This window comes from Columba livia, chromosome 18 (assembly GCF_036013475.1).
Source record: "Columba livia isolate bColLiv1 breed racing homer chromosome 18, bColLiv1.pat.W.v2, whole genome shotgun sequence".
In the NCBI taxonomy this organism is placed as follows: domain Eukaryota; kingdom Metazoa; phylum Chordata; class Aves; order Columbiformes; family Columbidae; genus Columba; species Columba livia.
Genome location: NC_088619.1, coordinates 1711318 through 1731999, shown reverse-complemented (window position 1 = coordinate 1731999; position 20682 = coordinate 1711318). Strand labels below are relative to the sequence as shown.

At 49.9% G+C, this 20682-nt stretch overlaps 1 protein-coding gene across 2 annotated transcripts; it reads left to right on the top strand.

Annotated features, from left to right (window-relative positions):
* Positions 1–1182: 1182 nt before the first annotated feature.
* On the top strand, positions 1183–20216 carry LOC135575719 (cilia- and flagella-associated protein 52-like). Of its 2 annotated transcripts, XM_065034418.1 has the most exons (14): positions 1221–1434; positions 2054–2253; positions 3785–3921; positions 4444–4572; positions 5474–5573; positions 6029–6145; positions 12911–13011; positions 13960–14130; positions 15690–15838; positions 16505–16650; positions 17829–17980; positions 18604–18706; positions 18869–18980; positions 19648–20216. In XM_065034418.1, exons 1-14 carry the CDS (start codon positions 1368–1370, stop codon positions 19821–19823), a joined length of 1860 nt encoding a protein of 619 aa, XP_064890490.1. In that variant the 5' UTR covers positions 1221–1367; the 3' UTR covers positions 19824–20216. The 2 variants fall into 2 exon arrangements, with proteins under 2 accessions (XP_064890489.1, XP_064890490.1); XM_065034417.1 differs by lacking the exon at positions 17829–17980 and having other exon boundaries at positions 1183–1434.
* Positions 20217–20682: the final 466 nt, after the last annotated feature.

The following is a 20682-nucleotide window of genomic DNA, read 5'->3' as shown; positions in this document are numbered from 1 at the left end:
GAGGGGCAGGAGAACCTCTCTGACCTACTGACCACCCCCTTCTAACCCACCCCAGGTACCATTGGCTTCCTGGCCACAAGGGCCCAGTGCTGGCTCATGGTCACCCTGCTGTCCCCAGGACCCCCAGCTCCCTTTCCCCTACACTGCTCTCCAACAGTTCGTTTCCCAACTTACACTGGAACCTGGGGTTGTTCCTGCCCAGGTGTAAGACTCTACACTTCCCTTGTTATATTTCATTAAATTTTTCCCCGTCCAGCTCTCCCCGTCCAGGGTTGCAATTCTGCTTGTTATTCTGTTCCTGCCACATGAGATCCTGAACTCCACCATCTCATGGTCGCTGCAGCCAAGGCAGCCCTCAACCTTTACCGCTTCAACCAGACCCTTCTTGTCAGCGAGGATGAGGTCCAGCAGTGCTCCTCTTCTAGTCGGCTCCTGCACCCTTTGCATCACAAAGTTCTCGTCGAGGCACCGGAGGAACCTCCTGGACTGTGGCTGCCGGCCCAGTCGTCCTTCCAGCAGACATCGGGGAAGTTAAAATCCCCAGCACAACCAGGGCCTGTGACTGTGAGGCTGCTCTCAGCTGTCTGCAGAGGCCTCATCGACTTCCTCACCCTGATCTGGTGGCCTGTAAGAGTCACCCACACCAGTGTCCCCCTTGCCAGCCTGCCCCTTAACTTTCGCCCATAGACGCTCAGCTCGCTCCCCATCCGTGCCTGGACAATACTCAATACGCTGTAGCTGCTCTCTCACATGAAGAGCAACTCCACCAGCACGCCTGGCTGGGCTGTCTTTCCTGAGGAGGACACAGCCGTCCATGAGCACCGTCCCGTCGTGTGAGCTGTCCCACCGTGTCTCTGTAACTGCCGCCAGGTCATGATCTCCTGCCCGAACACACGTTTCTGCCTCCTCCTGCTTGCTCCCCACGCTGTGCCTTGGTGTGCAGGCACTTCAGAGAGCGAGCTGCGCACACCGATTTCACCCAGGGGGACGGGCGGCCTCCCGGTCTTCATCAACTCTGGGGTGCAGCCCCACAGGTGCCAGCCCAGCTACCACCCCCCCGCTTCGCATCCAGTGCGGAACTCGTGGAGAATGAAACACAATCCTGAGACCGCGCAGGGGAAGCGGAGGGGACGCGTGAGGGGACGTGCAGAGATCGCTCACCCGTGTCCCGCCCGCCCCGGGCTGCAGCGGGACCCACGCGCGCGGCCGCTACGCGCGTTCCCGCCTCGGCCGCGCGGACACGCGCGGGGACCGGCCGCCTGGCGCCGGGGGGCGCCCGCCGCCCAACAGCGCCCCCTGGCGGCCGGGGCGCGCAGGGCCGGGGCGCAGGCGCCGTTGCGCTGGAGGCGCGTCCGGGCCCGGTGGCGATGGCGGCGGCCAAGGGGGACGGGGCGGTGGGGGAGCTGGAGCTGCAGGCGGCCATCGGCTTCAACGGTACCGCGGGCCGGGCGGGGGGCACCGTGGGGCCGGCGTGGGGCACCGTGGGGTGAGCAGGGGGGTCCTGGGCGCTCCCGCCGCCCTCGCCCCCTCCCCGTGCCCGGCGCCGCAGGGGCAGCGCTGCCAGGGACCGGTGCCAAGTGAAGAACAGGAAAAGTTTGACTGAATTGCGGGGTTTTCTGTTTGTTTTCCAATTCCGCAGCTTCCCAGAACGAGAATAATTTGCACATGAAACCAGCTCAGGTTGCACAGACACTGTTGTGAGCACCGGGGATGGGGCTGGGCGCCAAGGGGAATGTGCGGCCTTGCCGCTCTGTTGAGGAGGTCATGGCAACCAGGGCTGGATGCCGTGTCCTCAGAGCCCTCTGTGCTGGAGCGCTGGGGCCTCTGCGCCCTGTGAATCCACAGAGCTGCAGGACCACAGCGTGGTCCAAACCTTGTCAGGGTGACCGTGCTGCTCGACACGGGGTTGTTCTGCTGAACAGCTCTGGGGAGAACTGGAAGGTTCTTTTCCTTCCCCCCCCTCGCCTTGTGAGGTAAACCGTGGGGAGCCAGTGGTTTCTGCAGCCCCTGAACTGTTGGCAGCCAGCGGATCTTTCACCCGTTTCTCTTGCAGGACATGTTCCCTGTGGCCTCATCTGCCACCCCGACAGGGAGCACATCCTGTACCCCCTGGGCTGTACGGTGGTGATTCAGCACCTGGACACTAAGAAACAGAGTTTCTTGCATGGCCACACCGATAACGTGTCCTGCGTTGCCGTGTCCAGGGATGGGATGTACGTCGCTTCAGGACAAGTCACCTGCATTGGATTCAAGGTGGGTAATGCTCTGATTTTGTGAAAAATGCAGTTGCGATTCGTGCTAAGATGTTTAATGTTTACAGATATAACTAAATGAGGCACAGGCTGTGAACCTGGAAAAAGGCGGTTAAGTTCTATGTAAAAAGTTATGAAACTTGCTTATGATGTTATATTGACAGAGGGAACTAACATTTTAAGGGTTAACTAAACTTATAATGGGTGCCTACTAACGAACTAACACTTTAAGGCTTAGTCACACAATAAATGCTTAGTTTAGAGCTTTATGTTAAGAAGAACAGAACCCCATCGAATGCCAAGATGAGAAGTTTTACTGCACTTAGCTGTAAACTTGAGGAGACAAGATAACGAAGATTTACAGCAAAAGGGGGCGCCAGTCTGGTTTCGTTCAACTTGGCAGCTTGGGTCCAGTCAATTCAACATAATGAGCCAGAGGTAAAAAGTTCACTGTGATGAAGCTGAAGGAGCTTCATCCAAAGACCCCCAAAGACCCCTCCTCAAATTCACCAAGTGGCACTGCACAGGCGCAACAGGGGAGCGTCTATGGAAATGGTTCTCTGAGACTCATTTTAATCAGAAGCGGGGAAAGGTTATGAATATGTACAGGCGTTCCTGGGCTCATTATGAATATGTAACACCTTACTGTATTTCAGCACACTTCTTATTGTTTAAAGGTGTGCGTGTTGGGCGGAGCGAATCCCCCGCGCGCCCAGCGCTGTTTTGCTTTTGCTCTAATGAACACGTGTTTAAGGAATACAAGGAATTGGATTAAATGTTGCTTATCCATAGAAAAAACGTAAGTTATTTATGTCAGATTTTAACCGCTTAGTATTGACCGGAGAAATTGGAGTTGGCTTGCCAGTGGTGGGAACACCCTTCATTTATTTTTTCTTTTGTTGGAAAACAAATATCTGCAATGGGAAGATGTTGAAGGGAATGGGAAATTGTAGTTACTCCATTGCTGGATGTGCCTTTATGTTTTTGTAAAACATTAAGCAGTCTCCCTAGGACTGAGGGATTTTTAGTTCCAGTCCTTTTTATCCAAAGTGTTGTGGGCGTGTGGCAGCCAAAATCTCATTAGGCATTAATTAATTAATAAATGCTGTTCTATTTCAAGTGAGACCTGAGTTCCAGAGCTGCTTAGGACTGTCAAAAGCCCTTGACAGGTACCTACCTGCATTTTTAGACCTCTGAAGTTCGTTTTATTTTTGCCTATTTGAAAGACCCCAAGACACTTGGAAGGGATCAGGTTTTAGTGCTTTCAGTATTTTAAAATCCAAGTCAAATACTCAGTGTCTCAGGGTAAATTTAGGTGCTGAAATGAAGCAGAGCCACTCAAGTGCTCAGCTGGAATAATGCTTCTTACAGCACCCAGTCTGAAGCCTCTTTGTGTCAGGGGTGCCCAGGGCTGCAGAGAAGCTTGGGCTGGGCTCCTTCGAACAACTTTCCTGCCAGAGAACGTTGTTCTCCCTGATCCTGCGAGTTACATCTCATGCTCTGCCCTCCCCCCCTTCTGCTTTGCCCCGCAGGCAGACGTCATCCTCTGGGATTTCCCAAAGCAGGAGTTACTTGCTCGGCTCTCGCTGCACGAGGGCAAAGTCGAGGGACTCTCGTTCTCGCCCAGAGGCATTTATCTTGTGTCCCTGGGAGGCCAGGACGACGGCAGGTAAGGATTTCTGCTTCTTGGCACAAGATTTTTGACAAGAATCAGATTCTATGGGCGGCCTGAGACGTTTTTCCAGGGAGGGTGGTGAGAGCCTGTCCCGGGTTGGCCAGAGAGGTGGTGGCTGAAGCATCCCTGGAGACATCCCAGGCCAGGCTGGACGGGGCTCTGAGCACCCTGAGCTGGTGAAGATGTCCCTGCTCATGGCAGGGGGGCACTGGGGAGCTGGGAAGGTCCCTCCAACCCAAGCTGTTCTGTGATTCTGTATGATTTGAGTCGTGCTCCGCAGAAGGGATCTGATAAATCCACGTAGCCTTGCTTCAGGAGCAGGGGATGTAAACTGCAATTCCACACTTTGGTGACAAGTTTTTTCTTGGGTAGAATCTCTACAAAGTTACTTCTGTTGTGTGTCCTGGTAGGAACAGGCTGCAGGACAATAGGCTTTGTCTTGCTTTTGTTTTTTAGTAATTGACTTCCAAGCAGTGTCAAAAAGCGAAGCTGTTTCAAGGCTTTCTTCTCCTGCAGGGTGATGGTGTGGGACGTCAGTAAGAGAGAGGCTGTGTGCGGGAGCCCGGCCTCGCCGCGCAGCGCCGGCAATGCCAACGTCGTCATGTGCTCCAGCTGCAGGGACGAGATGTTTGTCACTGCTGGAAAGTAAGGGTTTGTTGAGAGGAACGAGCAGAGCGAGAGAACCCCTGGCCCTATTTCCTTTGACAAAGAGTCTTTATTTAACTACAAGGAAACTTAAGCAACTGTGTGCTTGTGTTGTTTCTTTTCACTCTGAATGGACTCATGAATATCCGTCAGGTTGTAGCTTTAAGGCATTTCTGCTTGTTCTCCATGTAACAATATGTTTTCAGAGCAGCACACAGGGGCCCACGTGTGTCACTTCTGCTCCTGATAGCAGGATTTTGTACTCAGCGTTACCCGTGCAGTGTTTAAAATATTTAGTTGCCAGTGTTTACACAAGAAAAGCAGTCAATGAGTGCCCCTGAACAATGGCTAATTAATGTCGAAACAATGATGTCTTGCCGATCGTTGGATGATCTCCTGTCCTCACCAGATGTGATGTACAGTTGGTCACTGGCTTGTAACAAAAGTTGTACAAAATGTCGCGTTTTGCAAGGATGTGCGGCAGCGCCCATATATCCAGGCTGACGTTTAAACGCGTTGAGGGCCTGCACCTCCCTGTGCATCAGGGACGGCTTTGGATGCTCTTGGCTGCACTCGCACTTATGAGCGCTCGTCTTTGCAATTTTAGCACTTTGTTAAATGTAAGGGTGACTCTGCTTAAAGACATTACATCGTCTCTGACATCGTCAATTAAATTGCACTAGAAAAGAGTTGAGAGTGTCCTCACATATGTATTTGCTGAAGATTTTTGATTTACCCGGAAAAAGTTTCCATAAGAGACTTCTCTGATATTGTTCTTTTTCTCCGTATTAAAAGATCAGAATAATGGAGCCTTGTGAAGGTTTTTTACTTCTTGTAGTACTGAAAAAACTTGGAGGTTTCTGCATCTGTGGATTTGATCCCACTCTATTTGTTCTTATAGTTTCACCATTCGAGTGTGGGAACTCGACACAGCAACTAAAAAAATCCATCCATCTGAATGCTACGCGGGGCAACTGAGAAGAATCACCGTGTGTGTTCAGGTACGTTTCAGCCAAGATGACTTTGCTAAACTAAGAAACTCTGTACAGACTAGAGAAAAACCACGAGTTTCTCTAATAATGCTGGAAATGTTGGTCCCAAGCGCGTGACGGCAGTGAAGTTCCTCAGCATTGGCCATGGCAGTTGATCTCCCACGGCCTCTGGGAAAGAGTGTTCTGGATGCTCCTCAAGAGAAGCAGCACGTGTTACGGTCACGGGCTCCGGCACCCGGATTTTTATGCTTCAAAATATGATCTAGATTTGGTTAGAAAGTGTCTGGCGTTCAGCAGTGTTCTGGATCTGTGCGTGTGATGGAACAGAAACATTGGCTGGGTTCCCCCAGGTGAACTCTTGGCAATCCACTGAACTAAAGCTGTTGGTGCAGCCCAGTGTCAGGCGTGGGACACGGGTCTCAGTATCCAGACCGTGATCTCTTTTTCTTTATGCTTTCTTATAGATGACAGATGATGATGGTGATTTTTATCTTGGCACGACGAGTGGAGATGTCCTGAAAGTGAACACAAGCAGCAAGGTGCTGACTGCCTGTGGGCCCCAGAAGAAGAAGTTTAGCATGGTGAGTAGCAGCTCTGTGACTCCAATTCTGTCCTTGTCCTGCTCTTTGTTAGTGACTGAAGGTAGAGCAACCTGCGGGAGAACCATCACAAAGCGGATTCTCAGACTAACGCTTTTCCTGCGCTGTCAGTTCCTTGTGTCTCGGTCTTGATGCTGAAGGCTGAGCCCATTGTCCCGCCTTCGTTGAGCTTCATTTGGCTCAGAATTTGGGTTTTACTTGAATCTCGTGTGTCATCCCACAAACTCTGTACAATTAATCTGGTAAACGTCATAGAAAGTGAAAAGTAGTAATAAAAATGGAGTAGTTCCTGACTTTTTTGCTTCTTTTAAGAAGATACGAGCTGGAGTGAGACAGAGGACGTTCCTGGGAAGGCTGGTGGAAGCGCTTGTTTGAGAGGCTTTCCCGCACTTACTGCTGTAAGGTCCCATAGTCAGATCTCACAAATGTGTTAAATTGTCTGGACTGAACTTTTCTTTTTGTGTTTGTTCCCCATCCCATTCCCCCACTTCCCTTCGTCTTTTTGCTGTTCTGATTCTGCCACTGATGAGGCAGAGATCTTACTGAAAAAGGCAGTATAAATAATGTAATTCAAGAGTTTATTGTAACGCGTATGCACAATTTGGACAAAACAAGGTTGCACAGGGTACATTGATTCTATTGCTTTTTAACTTCTGAGTTCTTGAGTTCATAACCCCAAGGGTTTTTTAACTTAGCTTTTTTTTGTCTCTGATTGGGACTCGTGGGTCTGAGCATCCTCAAACAGGAGTTATCTCCTGAATAAGGAGCTTCTGACCGGTGGTCGTACAAGAATTCTGCATGCAGGCAGCTGTAATGATAAAACAATCGGCACCAGCTAGAACACTTGTTGTTGATTTCTCCTTATTTGGTGCTATAAAAGGCTTCTTGTAGCGTCTCGGTCTGTCCCTTGCCTAAGCTGGGATGTGTTTTGCGACTGCGTCAGCAGCACGCCCAGCAGCGAGCAGCAGGGGCAGCGCTGCCGCGGGAGGGCCGGCTGTGCTGGTGGGGATGCCGCGGGGCCGCTGTCCTGCGGGGCAGCAGATCTGCTCTGAGAGCAGCACAAGCCCACAGGGGCTGTAAGAGCAGTTCAGCAGTCAGCCCCAAAGAAAACTCTCCTCTGGGCTTGTTTCCCTCAACCTCCTGAACTTTGCTTGGACAGGTGCATCCAAACCATGTACGTGCCCGTTCCAGATGAAATATTTATTGCGTTACAAATGCAGGCCCATGTCTCCGGGATAACTTGGACCCACTGAATCCTTTGAAATACAGTTCAATGTTTATCTGTTCCAGAAGGGTGGAGAAGTTATTACTTGTTTTTCCCACTTACATTGTAGGAATGCAAATAGTTTTTTTCTGTGTCCCTCTTAAAGGACAGGAATGGATGTGTTTTGTTTTCCTGCTGGCAATGGTAAGTTCGCTGCAGGTGTGTCCCCATGTGGGGACACCCGCACTGGCCGCGGTTGAGCCCCTTGTCCGGCTGCCCCCCTGCAGGGCTTTGCGTCCACGCAGGACCCGTGGCTGCTCTGTGCTGTCTCTTAGGCCAAGGTCTTGGTGACTGTCACCTCCCCTTCCAATGCCTGCGTGCTTTGAGTCCTTCTCCATCTCGCAGCACGTGCACCTCGCCCAGAGCCCCTGGTTGAAGCCGCCCGAGGGCCTGAACTCCCGTGTCCTCAGGGCTGAGGGAAAGGTGCCAAATGCACTTGAAACAAAACTTCACCAAAAATACACTTCTGAGAGCACTGCTAAAGAAGCCGTCAGGCAGGGTCACGAGCAGGATGCTGTGCCGTTTGGGGGTCCAAAAGAAAAAGCCGAGGCTCAAAGCCAGAGCACAGTCCAGTCCGTACTGTGAGGGGTTTTATCGTAAGGCAGATCCATAGGAACAGCATTTTGTGGCAGAGACCTTTGGAGCATCATGAGCTTCAGCTGGCATGGCTTCTGAGAGTGAAAAGCTGGGGGAAAACAGGCCCCTTGACTGTGCAAGAGGCTGACAAGGTGTTGAGGAGAAGGGAAGATCCAGAAGTGGGTCTCGTCACAGCCGCCTGCCAGCCTTGTGGACGAGCCCTGAGCTGGTAGGCGCTAATCTGGCTTCAGCTTGGGTTTATTAGTGTAATGTGGTGGCAGCTTCTTAGTATGTGGCACTGGTCGTTGGGGGAGCCGGGAGAGAAAAGGAGACATTCACATTGGATGGAAATAGCGAGGAGTCCTCCCAGTCGCCTCCTTTCCCCTCCCGCTTCAAACAGGCGTTCCTGTTCACAGGCTTTTCGGTCAGACGCGCTCAGCCCCGTCACCCCTTCTCCTCTTGCTCTCTCCCTCGCTCTTCCCAATGCGCTTCCCTTGTGCCCGAGGAGGGGAATTCACCAGGGCAAACCCGTGTTGCTGCCGTCACTGGGAAGGCGCTGGGACGTTTTTCTCTGCAGTTACTGTCAGTGCCTCGGCCACAGATCCCCTCTCATACTTTCCAGCTCTCTTTCCCAGCTCCGTGCTGTGATTCCCTTTCCGCCCACCCCCTGCACATCTCTGCACACAAATCATGCCTTGTCACTAGACTGTCAACAAGTGCTCGCTGGACACACGTAGGATCTCGTGTTTTATGGCAGCAATTTCCAGTTGTAGCCTCACCTCCAGTGCCGAAAGAGGTATTTTGCAGATGTTTTTTCAAGTCAAAACCACAGCGTTTATCAAAACAAAACTATTTGCATCCTTGTTTCCACACAATTTAGTCCATCCCGTTGCTAACCAAGACATCTTGTGTGTCTTTCTTGAAAATGTACCTTGCATTAGCACTTGTACCAAAACTTCTCCCCTCTGGAGCCACGCATTGCAATGCTGTCTGTGTTTGAGAACAAACCTCTGCAAACCATGTTCACCAGTTGCATCGGGGAATTACGATCCGGTGGCAAAGCGTGAAACTGCAAACCTGGAGTCCACAGCCACCCCACGCCGAGCACATCTGTAAAGGGTTTAGATACTGCGGGGTGAGGAGGCGATTCTATTGAAAACAAGGTGGGGCACCCTTAAAGGAACTTTGCCTTTAGATACATAAGAACGTGTTTATTGTATAGACAGGATCTGAAGATTTCTTGGTTTCTGTTTTGAAGAGGAGTGGCAAAATAGTTTGTTATGATGAAGCAACTTGTTTTCCATCTATCTGGTATGAAGTTTAAGTGCCTGTCTCTAAGGTGTATAAAGACTGGAATAAACAGCAGCATTCATTTTGCTCCCTGCCGCGGGCCTGAGGAGCTGTAAGGCACCCGTTGGAATGTGAAGAGGGATGTACAATTGCAAACGCATTTTCAGAAGTAGTTGGAGTGATTTGCATTGTAAAAAGAAATAAATATTGACAGGAGATGCGCTGGAAGAGTTCACAGAGCGCTCAGGAACTTTGCAAGAGATCTGAGTGGGACAAAGAGCAGGAATCCCTGCAGGAAGGGACCGGGCAGGCTGCAGTTCTGATGGTGCTTTTATTTACTTTTATGTACTTGAAAGCGCTGGTTTCTTTGGGTGAGCAGTCAATAATGAATGGTGATGTTTTTAACCTCCTACGTTAGACTCTGCATTTCACCTACAAGAGCACTGGCAGGGTATGAAATAGAGCATTCATCGCAGCATTAACGTGGACTACTTGACTCTATGAATAACAAGTGCAGCTTTTAAAGCTTATAAAGCTGTTTACTGATGGTAATGCAAAGAACAGGCTGGACAAAAGCACAGTTGTCAAATTAAGGTTGAAGTGGAACTCCCATGATTTTGAGAGCCTGGCAATGAATCCTGGCCGTTCTAAGGTTTTGGGTGTTTGGGGTTCTTTCTGTCTTAATAACACCTGCTTCCCTCTCCAATGGAAGAACTGCAGAGAACAGCTTGGAACAATCAGAGCAGTGTTGGCAGCGCCGCCAAAGCTTTAATTCATTAGCAAGGAGCTGTAATCAGATAAACTCCGTAGTCATAGGTTGCATTTGTAATGCTGCCACCTGCCATAACGCTGAACCCAAAGGGCGTCTGAGGTGGAAGATTTTAGGGGCAAAACCGCAGACCAGGAGCTCAGCAGCCAGGTGATGGGCCCGTGATAACAGGGGACTCGCCAAACGCTGCCAGCGCCTCGGAGGAAGTTTCCAGAAGCATTGCTCAGAAACCGCTCTGCTTGTGGATCGTCTTTCTAATGCAAAAGAATCCCTTTGTTCTTGTGCGTTTGCTGAGAACATTTGCACGAAACCCGGCGCCGCTGCCGCTGTGAGAATGTGGCAGAAGATCCTCTCCGCAGGTCGTGTTTGTCACCCATCAGGAGACTGCGGACGTGCTGCTGCTGGAGCCGGCGAACGGGGAGCTCAGTGCTGGTGAATCACAGAGCGGGAGAGCATGTGTCAGGTTCTTTTCTGCAGCCCATGGTTATTTGATCCTCAAGTTAAATCGTCTTTAAGCCGATGCGTAGGTAGGTGTGAGGCTGCCTGCATTGCCAGCGCTGGAATGCACAGTAACGCTTCTGGTGATTTGGGGTTTTTTCCTTTAAAACGTATAAGCAAGCCTTTAAAAACAACCGATTGCTTCTATTTGCGTGGATAATGGAAGCAAAGTAATTTTCCCAGATTCATCAGACCTCGCCTGTGGCTTTTTCCGTGTCCTTTCTGGGTCTAAACAGCTCAGATGTCCATTTTCTTTTCTCTTCTTTCTTCACTTCTTCTCTCTCCTTCCTTAGACCTTCAGTCCTTTCCGCGAACAAAACCAACACTTTGTGGCTTTGGTTTTTCTAAACCCTCTGAAGGTGTTAAATGCTGAACATTTCCCGGGCTTAGGCCGGATTAATGCTTGAGAAGCACAGGAAGGCTGGGGGTGCTGCTTAGATGTCAGACTTTGAATCCTAAAGCAGCGACATCTGTGTGTGTTCCCCAGTCACAAGTCAAGCCCACGACAGGGGTTTCTTCCTGGGGAATAAATACAGAATTACTCTGAGTCGCCTCTTGGTCGCTCTTTGAGAATTGACTTCTTGGTGCTTTCACAACACTAAATGCTGGAGCTGGGCATTGTTTTTCCCCGAAGAGCCACCACCAAACAGAAATTGTTGTTTTCCCATAATGGCTCGGGCTTAAAGGAGAAACAATCTGAACGTTGCGAACCTGCTGGTGGGATCCCAAGGGCTGGCAATGGTGCTTATGAACCTGGGAGCGGCAAATGCTGCTGGAGTCTGGACTGTGACTTACGGTGTCAGTCCAACAGCTCCTGCCCGTCCCTGCGGGTCTGTCTGGGCGGAACAGCCGCCGGCCACAGGTTCTGCAGGCGCCTCTGGGACGGGAACTTCGTTTTCAGTTCCAGTTTGGTGGCACAAAGCTCCTTTATCTCATGGTTTTGTCCTTTCCATTTCACTCATGCAGAAGTTCCCCCAAGCTCGTAGGGATATTTTCCCAAGTTAGAATATCAGGAGAGTCCAGCGTAGGGCAACAAAGATGATGAAGGGAGTGGAACATCTCCCTTATGAAGAAAGGCTGAGGGAGCTGGGTCTCTCTAGTTTGGAGAAGAGGAGGCTAAGGGGGGACCTTATTAATCTCTATAAATATATAAAAGGTGAGTACCGTGAGGATAGAGCCAGGCTCTTCTCAGTGGCAAACAATGACAGGACAAGGGGTAATGGGACCAAGCTGGAACACAAGAGGTTCCACTTAAATTTGAGAAGAAACTTCTTCTCAGTGAGGGTGCCAGAGCACTGAACAGGCTGCCCAGGGAGGTTGTGGAGTCTCCTTCTCTGCAGACATTCAAAACCCGCCTGGACGTGTTCCTGTGCGACCTCACCTGGGCATTCCTGCTCCAGCAGGGGGATTGGACTGGATGATCTTCTGAGGTCCCTTCCAATCCCAAACATACTGTGATACTGTGATACTGTGATTTAACCCCACAGAAGTCATTTCACTCCTCTGGCAGCCTATCTTGGAGTCTCTTGGTGATTTTCAAGAATTAATCTGTTGTACATGGAACAGTAATATTACTTCACAGGTGACAGACCTGAAGCAGATCTGACTCTTCTTACACTTGTATTTTGTGGAAGGCTGAGGACTGTTTTCATTTGTTTGGGTGTTTTTTGTTGATTTTGTTGTCATGCATTTTTTTCCTGTAGCCTGGTACTTTATCCACCGAACAGCATTTCTCCTTTTCCAGTGGCTGGCCTCCCGTTGATCTGCTCTGCTCAGTAACAGCAGAAACCCGGGATGACCATGGGCTGACTCATTTCCAAAGCTTTCCTGTGACAAACGTATTTGATTACTAATAGGTGGGAGATGGGATTGCATCTTTCAGACAGAGAGAGAGGCCTGAGACGCAGAGGATCATCCTAAAAAGAGCTGTAGGAAAGACCATTTAAGCTGAGTTGTGTCCTCTGTTGTTTTCGTGGCTGTTGGATGAAGGACACGCGGAGGGAAAAGCGCGAGTGCCGCTCCACGATGTGGGTATCGCTTGCTGCGATGAGGTCAGGCTCTGTACGTGGTCCCAGCTGCTCTGAAGAATCCAAGATAATGCTGTTTGCTCGCTCCTCGTACTGTATTAGTTCATATAGACCTGCAATTAATAACTCTTTTCTCCCTTCTCCCTCTAGAGAGCCACTCTTTAGCCCAGGTCAGTGACAAAATGCTGACAAAGCCATATTGGAGTGAGATAAGCCCCGCCGTCGGGAGCCCGGTAGAGACTCCGTTGTGCTGTTCAGCGTGGCTGCAGCAGCAAGGAGCCTCTGCTCCCATCCGATTGCGTTTTCATCCTGTTTTCTCCTAGGGAGTCACAGCTTTGCTTTTGCCGAAGACAGGAGGTTTAATAGTCGGCACCGGAGAAGGGACTGTAGCTCTCTGTGCAGGCTCAGACTTCCAAGTAAAGAAGTGAGTTTGTAGATGGAAGAATCAGGAGGGGAGAGGTGACAATTCCTCCAAAAGGGTCACGGTATAAGAACCAATCATTTCTATGGAAAGGCATAATCCAAGTCAGTCTCAGTTTTTCAGTCCTGCAGACACAATACACGGTCTGGTTCCAGCGTCACGAGGTTGGAGCAAACTGAAAATTACTGCGTGCGTTTGCAGGGAAGTGCCCTCTGATCCTTCCTTGTAAATGACTGTTGTTTCCTTTGGAGCAGTAGGAGTCAGATCCTAAACTGATGCAAAGCCAGACAGATTTGTTGAAGTCAATAGAATGATGCTTATTTACGCCGGGTGAGAAAGAGTAGTAGTTGCCATCTCCAAAAGGGTTTGTTGGGGGTCATGGGATTGTAAAGCGGGGCTCTGCTAATTTTATAGGCACGTGTCTGGAAGTGCTGGAGTTTTGCAAGGCTTTTTTCTGCATACCAGATAGAAAGCTGCAGGCGTCATTTCCCCATACGTGATTTGAAAATTGGGCTCACACCTACTCATTTGGCATTGCTTGAATATCCCCTTCAAGTGTACAGTTCTGCAAGCTTAGCTTTGTACGACTGAAACTATTCCCAGAAGGTCTAAACTGTCTGGAAACATCCTTGAAAGTGGGATATTGAAGTGCACTTGAGCAAGAATATCAACAAAGCTGTTGTTACCTTAGGCCCTGGTGCAGGAAATCAAGTCTCCAAAGTGCTGCCTGTGCCAGCCCTGGCAGAGCAGCAGGTGGGACGGGCAAGATCATGGGAAGTAGTAAACGTGGCTGGGAATGGAATGTTAGTCCTGCCCATGCTCTTGCATCTTGATATCACAGCCTAGTGCGGAGCTTTTTGGGGAAACAGCAAAAGTCGAATTCTCGAGAAGCTGGAAAATGAAAGTTCCTCGAGGTCAATGTCGGGCCAAACCTTTGCTTTCTTTGCACAGGAGAATGCGAGTTGAAGGTGCTGTCACTTCCCTGACGTGTAGAGGTCGGGACGACCAGTTCTTTATAGGGACAAATAAATGCCAGATGTACCGCAGTGCCTACGCTACATTTAAAGAGGAGCTGGTCGCCGTCTGTCACACCGAAGCCGTCAACGACGTTGTTTTTCCTGAGTGAGTATAACGGGCTGGGCTGTATTTGGCTGGTGCAGAAGCTTGAGGAGCTGCTGCTGAGGTCAGGGTGCCTGTGTGCGCAGCTTTTACCACAGGAACCCAGAGCCTGGTACCATCTGTTGGGATGATTGATACGGGCGATGCTGTCACCTGCCCAAAAAACGCCGGGGTGACGGTGAGCAGCTGCCTCAAAGCAGAAGGCAGCAGTTCAGTTGGAGCACTGGAAAAATCACTGATCTGCGGAAAGGATGATAAGTAAAAAGACCTGAATTATTGATGTTTGGGCACCGGCAGGGATGGCAGCCTCCCCCTTTTGTCCCAGGGTCGCTCTGCATTTGTCTTGTGAACGCACAGCAAATGTTCCCTTCCTGGGTAGTAGCATCGTGACTCTTTATTTTGTTTTTTTAAACCCACAATGGATCGTCTCTCCAGATGGAAAATGGGATTTTGATCCAAATGAACATTTTTGGCGTATTTTTATTGCTTCGCTTCTCGGCCCAGCACAAAGGGTCAGATGTCACCGAGGTGCAGTGAGTGCAGGGAGCAGGAAGCGCTCCTCCCCGCCTGCCGCCAGCCTCAAACCCACATCTTCTCATTTAATGAGAAAATCAGGTGGAGCTTTAGGGTGATGTGCTGCTGATACCGCTGATTGACACGCCTGTGTCACAGCCATTAGTGCTGACTGTAAGGACTACAGGACTACATCCTTGCGTAGATGTTTGAACTTCTTATCTGTTGCCTGCTCTTGAACAAAGCCTATTGCTGATGGGGAAATACGGGCTTAATTTCCCTGTTCTGGCTTATTTCAGAATCCTTCACTTGCTGATGTTATCCTGGTTGATAAAGCACCCGTGCAAGCTGGGCTTGAAAGAGGCCACACTTTTGTTGTGCCGGTTTTCTCTGTCCTGGTTCATCTTTCTGGGCACTGATGGTGCTGTTGAACAAAAGCTCGCGGTACCTTTCTAGATGTCACTTTCTGTTGCATCCCTAGGACGAGTGGCTTAGAGCTTATTTCAAAGCACTGTGTCCCATGGCTTTTGAAATGCTGCAGGTCTTGTTTCATTCCAACATTTATAACAAGTATATTAGGAACAGACTTTGCCATCATTTCTATTGCCTTCAGCGCTGTTGAATGGGAATCATCCAGTAAGCAAGATAAAAAATGACATCTTTACAATGTGAGGCTGCTGTTAGTGGCTGATGTTAAACCTGGGCAGTCAGCACTTTTACACCCACTTTTGTGTCTATTCTATATAACGCATGAATTAGAGACTGAATATGGGAAATAAATGTCTCAACTTCAGCAGAAAGAATTATTTTAGTTTCCCTTTAACTGTTCCTTAAAATGAATCTTTGAAGAGAACCCAAACCAGGGGAATTTCATGTGAGAAAGGTGATCCTCCAAAAAAGGCCTTTGTCTTAGCCGTGGGGATCCCTGTGGGGCAGATCCCAGCTGCAGGTTAGCAAAGCCGAGCTTTGGAGGACGATTTGAGCTGTGACAGAGCAAGGAGCGTTTCTGTGTGCCCCTCCTCGTTACCTCTCCTCTCTGAACTCTCCAGGGGACATTCGGACTTGTTCGTTACCTGCTCCACAAACGACATTCGAGTGTGGTACACGCCGGAACGTCTGGAGCGGCTGCGAATCACCGTCCCCAACGTCACCTGCCACGCGGTCGAGGTGACGAGGGACGGCATGGTCATCATTTCAGGTAATGGTCAGCCCAGAGCCGTGGTTGCTCAACTTAATAAACATCAGTATGTTAAAATGAAGAGAAGATTAAATTGGGAAAGCGTTTAAATGGAGTTCATGGCGACACCCAAAGGCCTCTTTGCATGCAGCTGGTCCGATGGACTTTGCTGGCAGCCCCGCTGTCCTGGTGCTGCAGTTGCGGTGAGGGTAGAAGGCAAGGGCTGGAGACCTTGCTTTGGATCAGTGAATTCCGGCAATCCAGAATGCGGTTCAGTCTTATTTAAATTACCTAATTCTAAAATATCAACCTTGTTGTGTGCAGCAGCTTCACCTGTGATGTATGTAGAGCACATTTGCATAAAGCCGCCGTCCATCGCCATGTGCAAGTTGCTGACACAGGGACTCCTGCAGTCCTAGAGCAGCCGTGCAGCCTCCCCATGGTTACCAAACCACTTTGTCCACAGCCAGAATCCAAAAGCAATTACATTTCAACAGTGTGTTTGGGACCGTAGCTCTGTGGGCTCATCTGCAGTACAGTGGTTTTCACGGGTATGCTGGTGATCTAACAGCGTGGGCCTTATGTGGGAGCTTATTTATAAAAAGGGGTTGGTTTGGAAAGGAAAGAGCGACAACAGTGTGAGGAAAGTCTGTGCGCCCGGGCAGTCTGTTTCTTTCTGTTCATCAGCTTGGAATGACGGGAAAATCCGCGCCTTCGTGCCCGCTACGGGAGAGCCCATGTACGAGATCAACAACGCCCATAACCTGGGAGTGACGGCAATTGCTGCGACCAGCGACTGCAAACAGATCATTAGCGGAGGAGGTGACGGGCAGGTAATTTGTGCTTAAAAACCTGGAGCAGCTTCGTGCGCTCATCACAGGGCCTGCGAATTGCCTGGAAGTGCTCAGTCAGAACGGGAGCTGTTCTGAGCTGCCGCTTGAGCCAAGGACTGAGTTCAAAGATATCAGCTTTTGAGATGTGCTGTTGTTCTCAGAGGGCATCATGTAAAACAATGCCCCGATTTCTTCTGGCATGGCAGTTTTGGAAATCCTTCTAATGCAGAATATGCTCTTAATCCTTTTTGTTCATTTGTCTCTCCCCTCTATTTGGCTGATATGTGCAGCTGAGACAGAATTACAACTAAAGGTTGGTTAAGCAGAAAGGAGAACCACAGGGGCGCACTTGCAGTACTCGTTCGGAACACAAAAAAGCTGCTCTGCGATGCTAATGGTTCTGTCAGAATCAGTCCTCAGGAAGCTGTGACTTCAGGGTTGCTGAAGGGATCGGGATGCTCTGAGCTTTGAGCAAGTGGCAACTGGACATCCAGATCCCTTCGGGAACTCGGCATCAGCCTCGAAAGCGTGGAAGGTCAGCTCTTCTCTGCCTTTGATGCCCGTGTCTAAATGTCTAAATTTTCACTGGGATTTGGCCTTAGTGGAATGTCGAGGTGAACAGACATTGCAATGTTTGGCACTAGTGGGACAGGACGTGCAAGGTGTGAAGGATCAAGGCCTCAAAGCAGAAAGATTTTTGCTGTTACCAGCACAGGGAAAAGAGGTGCTTTCAGGCACGTGTTTCACATCAAAGCTTTAAAGAGCTGGTTTGTATTTCCTTCCTGGCGTTCTCTGTAGGACAAATAGCGGGTAGCTCCTTTCTATTCCATTGCAGCAGCTTTGTGCTTTGATCTTGAAAGCACCACTGGCAATAGATCGTGGCCTGGGTGGTTTTTCCTGATCAAGAGCTGTGTAAAATGAAGCATGGGAGAGCGGGCACTTGGCAAAACCAAGGCCTGGGGTTGATGGCCACGAATTCCTGAAGCAAGTGGATTACACTGTGGAGAACTCAGTTGAGCTTCACAGGTCAGCTGCACCAATAACCCACAGGCCAACGGAGATGGTTGGGACTGAGCTGCTGTACGTGTTGGCAGAGAAAGGCAAAGTTCAGGAAAGCTCCTCCTGAGCTCCGGCAGGACCAGCTGGTACCAGAGCAGATGTGTGTTGCTGATTTTCAGGTGAGGATCTGGAATATTGGTGAGAAAACCCAGAAGCTGAGGGAAGTTCTGAAGGAGCACAGAGGTGCCGTGTCCTGCATCAAGATTAATAAGAACGACAAAGAGGGTGTCACAGCCAGCCTGGATGGAACGTGCGTCATCTGGGATCTTGTGTAAGGCGACAGATTAGTATTGCCAAGGCACTTGGAGTGCTGGTAATATCTGTAGGGTCACTGTGCCCGGTTTGGGACACCACATAGCGAGGAGGAGGGGAAAAAGAGCATTAAGAGATAAAAACTTCTAGAAAGAACAATGAGGTCAGGGAATGTAGAACCTCCAATTCGAGAAACTTTTCAGAAAAGCTCAGACAAACCTTTGTCTGCGGTTGTTTTCCTGTGCGGGATCCTGCTTGGCCACGGTGGAGCAGGTGAGTTCCCAAGTTTCCCACTAGCTCTGTTTTCCAGAACTTTGTGACTCGTGTCGAGCTCTTGCGGATCTGCAGACTTTCTGCACTGGGGTAAGGCCGAGGACACCTTGGCATAGGGAACAGCACCTGGAAAGCATTCTGGGTTTAAACATTTCATTTCGTACGACAGCAGATCAAGAGTCCTATAGGGCAGCTGTGATGGAAACAGAACTGATAGCCTAACGGGCTTCATGGAACCCTGAACTCAGAGCAGTGCCTGAGAATATCCAAGGAGAGAGATCTGATGTACAGCACAGGCAGAGACATTCCAGGCAGGCAAAGTTTGGGTTTTGACGCTGTTGCTCTGTCTCATTTTGGGGTGTTTTGCAGGCGTTACGTGAGAAAACAAATGATCCTAGACAACACATTGTTCAAATGTGTGTGTTACCATCCCGGAGAGTACCAGATAATCACCAGTGGAACAGACAGAAAGGTGAGCAAAGCTGCAGGAACTCTGCAGTGCACAACACACGGTCTGGCGCTGGTTCTGGGGTGAAACTCCTGTCCCTGCACAGCAGGTTGTGTCCCAGGGCGGTGCTGAAACCCGTGTGCTGCTCACGGCCAGCTGAGCGCCCCGCTCTGCTCTGCTCTCTAGATTGTGTACTGGGAAGTGCTCGATGGCTCCGCAATCAGAGAAGTGCAAGGCTCTCTGTCGAGCTCCATCAACGGGATGGACATCACATCGGACGGGGCGTCCTTTGTCACAGGTGAGTGCGTGGTTGGAGCTGGAGAAAGGAGGTCGTATTAAGACCAGGAAAAGCAAGGCAGTGAACCAAGGATCTCAGTACAGTGCGAAAAAGCTGAAAAAAGGGGTCAGCTAAAGGGGAAAAGAACATGAATCACCGAAGAAAAATACTGTGGTTCAGGCTGTAGTTCAGACTGGGAAGACGCTGCTGTAGCTCACTGGGATCTGCTGGTGAAGGTCCGGAGCCCTTCACTGGACACTGACCCCAGCAGAACAGAAGCAGTTTTTGCCATAATGCCCAAGAAAACATATCCTGCTCTTCCTAGGAACACCGAAGCGTTCCCCTGCCTGGGAGCGGGGAACAAATAGCAGCAGAACTCGGTGTATCACAGTATCACAGTATCAATGTTAGGGATTGGAAGGGACCTCAAAAGATCATCCAGTCCAATCCACCTGCTGGATCAGGAACGCCCAGGTGAGGTCGCACAGGAACACGTCCAGGCGGGTTTTGAATGTCTCCAGAGAAGGAGACTCCACACCCCCCTGGGCAGCCTGGGCCAGGCTCTGTCACCCTTACTGAGAAGAAGTTTTTTCTCAAATTTAAGGGGAACCTCTTGTGTTCCAGCTTGATCCCATTACCCCTTGTCCTGTCATTGTAATCGTTTGTTCTTCCTCTGTGCCTGACGCAGGTGGTGACGACCATCTGGTGAAGCTGTGGGACTATAAGGAGGGCACGGTGACTCACATGGGAGTGGGCCACAGCGGCAACATCACCCGCCTCAAGATCTGCCCCGCGAACAAGTACATCGTGAGCGTGAGCGCGGACGGTGCCGTCCTCATCTGGAAATACCCCAGCTCGGGCTGACAGCCGGTGCCAGAGCTGCTGGGCTGCTGCTTCCCCGGCCGGCCCTGGAAATGCTCTTTTCTTACTGCTCAGTTTGTTGTAAATCGTTTGTTCTCTTAGAGTAAACAGTATATTTCTACTCCCTGGTATGCATTTACCAGGTCCTTAGATGCCCTTTCTAGCTCAATTTTTTTCAGGGGAGCTAAGAATTTGCTGTTTGTTTTGGATTCATCACTTCCGAAAATCACCTTGGCAGTTGTAACAGTTTGCGTTGTTACTGCCGCCTTTCCTGCCCGTCTCAGCATCATCTGCCTTGTACGTCTACTCATTTGTGGGCTCTCTCTTGCTTTCACATGGTCTCTCTCTTCTCTGCACTCTTCTGTCTCTTATTTAACGAGTAACTTGTTGTTTAAATTCAGTCTGCTGTGTTCATTTTAATTTGTCTGGTCCTAATGAAGGAAAAAGCTCTCAGCTCCAACTCAGGCGTTTAATGGGGAAGCTCTTGTGAGTCCAACTTTTAACTCAGTGTTCTCAGAGGAATACAGGGACGTCAGGGCTGCTTCAGTTGCGGTGTCCAATTTACAGCTCTCTTGGGGAGCTTGGTTTTCACGAGTGAGAGTCCACTCGTTTCTGAACATGCCTGGATGTTTCCAGCCAGACACACTCGAACTCCTGGTCATTGGCCTCATTTTTCAAACAGGCTCCAGATTGGCATGAAATACATATTCTGTCTGAGAATGAGCACCCAGTATTGTATCTGCTGTTCAAACAAACCGCTCTGCAGATACTGTTTGTTCCAAGATCAGTGTAGGCAGCCGGCCTGTGAAGTGATGCGAGTGCAGTAAATATTGCTTTTGCGGGCATTGAAGGGCTGTGGGAA